The 3730-nt window shown below is 42.5% G+C and overlaps 1 protein-coding gene across 1 annotated transcript; it reads right to left on the bottom strand.

Moving 5' to 3' along the window:
* Positions 1 to 814: 814 nt before the first annotated feature.
* Positions 815 to 1387, bottom strand: LOC142833607 (interferon alpha-12-like). The gene has a single exon (XM_075945171.1). It carries the CDS (start codon positions 1385 to 1387, stop codon positions 815 to 817), a length of 573 nt encoding a protein of 190 aa, XP_075801286.1.
* Positions 1388 to 3730: the final 2343 nt, after the last annotated feature.

A 3730-nucleotide genomic window follows, 5' to 3' on the forward strand; every position in this document is an offset into this window, starting at 1 on the left:
GAGGCTATTATGAATGGGGTGATTGACAGGTTTCTTCTCAGGTCGTTTGTCAGTGGTAGGCAGGGTGGATATTTATTACTGTGTGCTTTATTTTCATGCTGTGGTACATGACTTCAGTCATATTTGTTTCCCTGAATGTTTAAATTCCTAGATGTTGAAAGTAGAATACTAGATTCCAGAGTCAGGGAGTTCAGAGGCTGGTAATGTCAGGGGAATCGTTGATTGAAGGGGAGTAGGTTAAAATTTGACAGAAGCAACATATTCTGGCCTACTGCTGCACAGTGAGATGGCAGTCCATACAGAATTATAAGAAAAGCAGGAGAAATGGAAACACAGGATTTTATCAGCAATGAGTGAGAAGCGTGGGAAGGGTCTATACACTTGCCTGAAGACTGTGTAGCATCACATGTACCCTGAGCATGTATGCAATATAATGCAGAATACCAGCTTGAACATTAAAAATTTTGAAGGGGGGTAAAAAATGAACAGATGAAATCAGATTGATTAAGTAATACTTTATAGAATATACAAATATATAAAAATTTAACCACAAAATAAGTTACATTACAAAAATATTTGATAAATAAATAGGTATATAGCCAGGCAGATAGACAAACAAACAAATGAATGGATCAGAGGTTGTGGGGAACAGTCCATTTACTGATAGACAGGAGGATGGTTCATCGCTCCTGAAAGATGTAGGTAGGTTGACTGAGCTCATGACAAAATTACTGAGATTTTTGTGACTGCAGATTCTGAGCAGAGAGGTGCAGGGTCCTAGTCCAGGAGAGTCCCCTCCACTTTGGCTCAGGACTTACTCCTTCTCCTCACTCAATCTTGACAGCAACTTGGCTGAGGAAGACAGGGCTCTCCAGACTTCTGCTCTCACCACCTCCCAGGCACAGGGACTGTGTTTCTTCTCTCTCAGGTAGACAGTGATTCTGTGGAAGTATTTCCTCACAGGCACCAGCGAGTCTTCCTGGCTCAGGGGAGGTTCCTGCACCCCCACCTGCTGCATCAGACAGGCCTGCAGGTCCTTGAGCTGCTGGTGGAGGCCAGTGCAGAATGTGTCTAGGAGGGTTGTCTCCCAAGCAGCAGATGAGTTCTCTGAGCTGAAAAGGATGAGGACCTGCTGGGTCAGCTCCTGCAGGACAGGGATGGCTTGAGTCTTCTGGATCTGCTGGGCATCCACCTTCTCTAGAGGGAATGAAAAGTCCTTTCTGTCCTTGAGGCAGGAGAGAGGGGAGAGTCTCCTCATTTGTGCCAGGAGTGTCAAGGCTCCCTTGTTCCTGAGATTATGAGTCTGAGGCAGATCACATCCCAGAGAGCAGGTTGACCAGTAGCTCATCAGCACCAGGGTCATCAGGAAAGCACAGGGTCTGGCCATTGTAGATGTTGCAGATGCTGTTGGTCCTCTGGGCTGTTGGTCCTGAACCTTCCTCTCTAGGTTCTCTGAAGACCCTGCTGTGTGCATGTGTCTTAAATAAGAGAAAGCACTAGTTTCCATTTTCTGAATGCCCTCCCATTATCTTCCCACATCCTTTTCACTTTCTGTAAGTCATTCTCTGCTTGTGTCTGTCCATTTTTAGCCATTTTTTGTTTCCTTCTTCACTGTTCCCCCCAACAAAGCTTCTTTAGAGTTTAATCCTAAAAGATTGTTTTGACAATTTACAGCACAGATATACCTTATATTTTGAAGTTACTCACATGAAAAGAATGAAACTTTCTTCTAATAATTGTGCTGAAAAGTTATTCAATTCAATACTGCAATTGAGTTTTGTAGGTCATTTTTACTTTTTAACATAGTTATTTAATTGGTAATGTAAATTTTGTTGCAAATTATTTTTTCTTAGTTTACAATAGTGATGTTTGATGCAATGGTACTGATCAAATCTAATATATGTTCATGAAGAGTCTAAGAAATGAGTTATGAGTTATATGCCATGTTTTGCTATATCCGTGGAATGTCTGCCCATTTCTGACTAGAAAGCAATGCTAGGATATGGGGGTGAGCTTGGAGGGAGTTTATAATATGCAGCTTTGTGATAAAAGTTTCAGCCTTATTCTTTGCACTGCTCCATCTCTGTCCTCATGATTCACAGGATGCTGCCTCGGGCTGTGGGTTCTTTAGCTGTTAGTGCTCCAGAAGAGATCTCATCAGAATGAAGAATGGGGGGCATCTGTGCTGCTGCCATGGTGACTTCTACAGTGAACAGAGCTTCTCTGATATTTCTCTCCCTCTCCACCTCTCTTATGAACCACATTTTTAGGTCATGGGGTTGTTCTTCACAGTTCCTTTGATGTTAGGATTAGTGTAGACATCCCTTTTCTGTCCATCATTAGTGCACTGAGTGTTCTTCAACCAATAACAGTTATGCCTATATTGAATGCAGTATTTTTCCTGGTATGTATGAGTTTATAGGCTCTGATGCCAGCTGCTGGTATTTGACCAGGTGCCTGTGACTTATTCAGTGGTGTTCGAGTCTACTCACATTCCCTGCTGCCCAGTGGCACAGGGTCCTCAGCCCTCTTCCTGTACCCCACTCCCTGAGGGTGCTCACCGTATCTGGATGACTTCAGCGCTCACACACAATGTGGTGTTTACTTGGTTTTCGGCATCATAAATCCTAGAGGATCATTGCTCTGATTCTAGTGGATTCACTAGCAAAGCTTTTGTTTTTAGCAGTGACCACATTTCCAGGCGTCAAATTGTCAAGGAGCCCCAGATGTTAATAGCAGAAGACCCCGTGGTGTGTAGGGATGTGTCAACATTCCAGTTTGTCCTGAGGACATTTCTAAAGATAAGGATTTGTTGTTTGTCCAAAAATTATTTTAGTGGTCAATATTTAATTCCCGAGTGCTTGCTATGACTGAAGTTATTAGGTGGAAATACAGAGCAGAGGACATAGACGACAGTGCCTCTGATTGGCTGTTAGCTATCTGGAAGTTTTGATCACAGATATTCACCCAGTTTGACTTTAGTAGTAAAATGAAAAGACACCACCTCTGTCTTTGTCCAGTTGAAATCTGAAAGTGGAGAGCTTTGAGGCAGTCTATCAGACAGAAGTGCTTCAGTGCCACCAATTTTCAGAATTTCTCATTTAATTGTTCCATTGTAATGTTGGCTTCATGGTGGATGTCCTTTCTTTTGAAATTTCATGGCATTGAATGTTTTGTTTCTTTTTTTCAGTTTCCGAGAGAGAAGATACTGACGTTGCTTGTAGGATTGAACTGAAAATGCAATATCACTTGAAATAAAGTAAAAGAAAGGAAGTGATGTCATCCTAATGGGGAAACAGTAACCACAATGTTAATAAGGTTCAAATTGAAACTTCAACAGCCATAAAATAAAATAATTTTACATATAACTGAGTTCGATTTTGAAAGTGATCTGCAGAGTCAATGCGACCCCAATCAAAACTTCAATAATTTCCTTCTCGACAACATCAGTCTTCACACACTATGGAAACAGGAAGCTGTAGGTAGCAGGACTTTAGGAGAAGAGCAATGGCCGTGGTGTCTCCGTGTCTGGTTTCTTACTTCACTCTACTCCTCACAGAGGACAAGCGCATCTCTCTGTCCTCCAGAGAACCTTCCTCTTGCAATAGATGGCTGCGCACAGACACGCACAAGTGGTCAATGGACAGAGAACAGGTGACTGAGACATGGTCTGTCTGGCTTTCCTGGATCACGAGGGTCAGCGGTCATTACACAAGAGCTCAGAAGAAGA

This window comes from Microtus pennsylvanicus, chromosome 13 (genome assembly GCF_037038515.1).
Source record: "Microtus pennsylvanicus isolate mMicPen1 chromosome 13, mMicPen1.hap1, whole genome shotgun sequence".
NCBI lineage: Eukaryota > Metazoa > Chordata > Mammalia > Rodentia > Cricetidae > Microtus > Microtus pennsylvanicus.

Bases quoted from the DNA above. Each gene is read 5' to 3' on its own strand.
- LOC142833607 (XM_075945171.1), bottom strand. From the start codon at position 1,387: ATGGCCAGACCCTGTGCTTTCCTGATGACCCTGGTGCTGATGAGCTAC.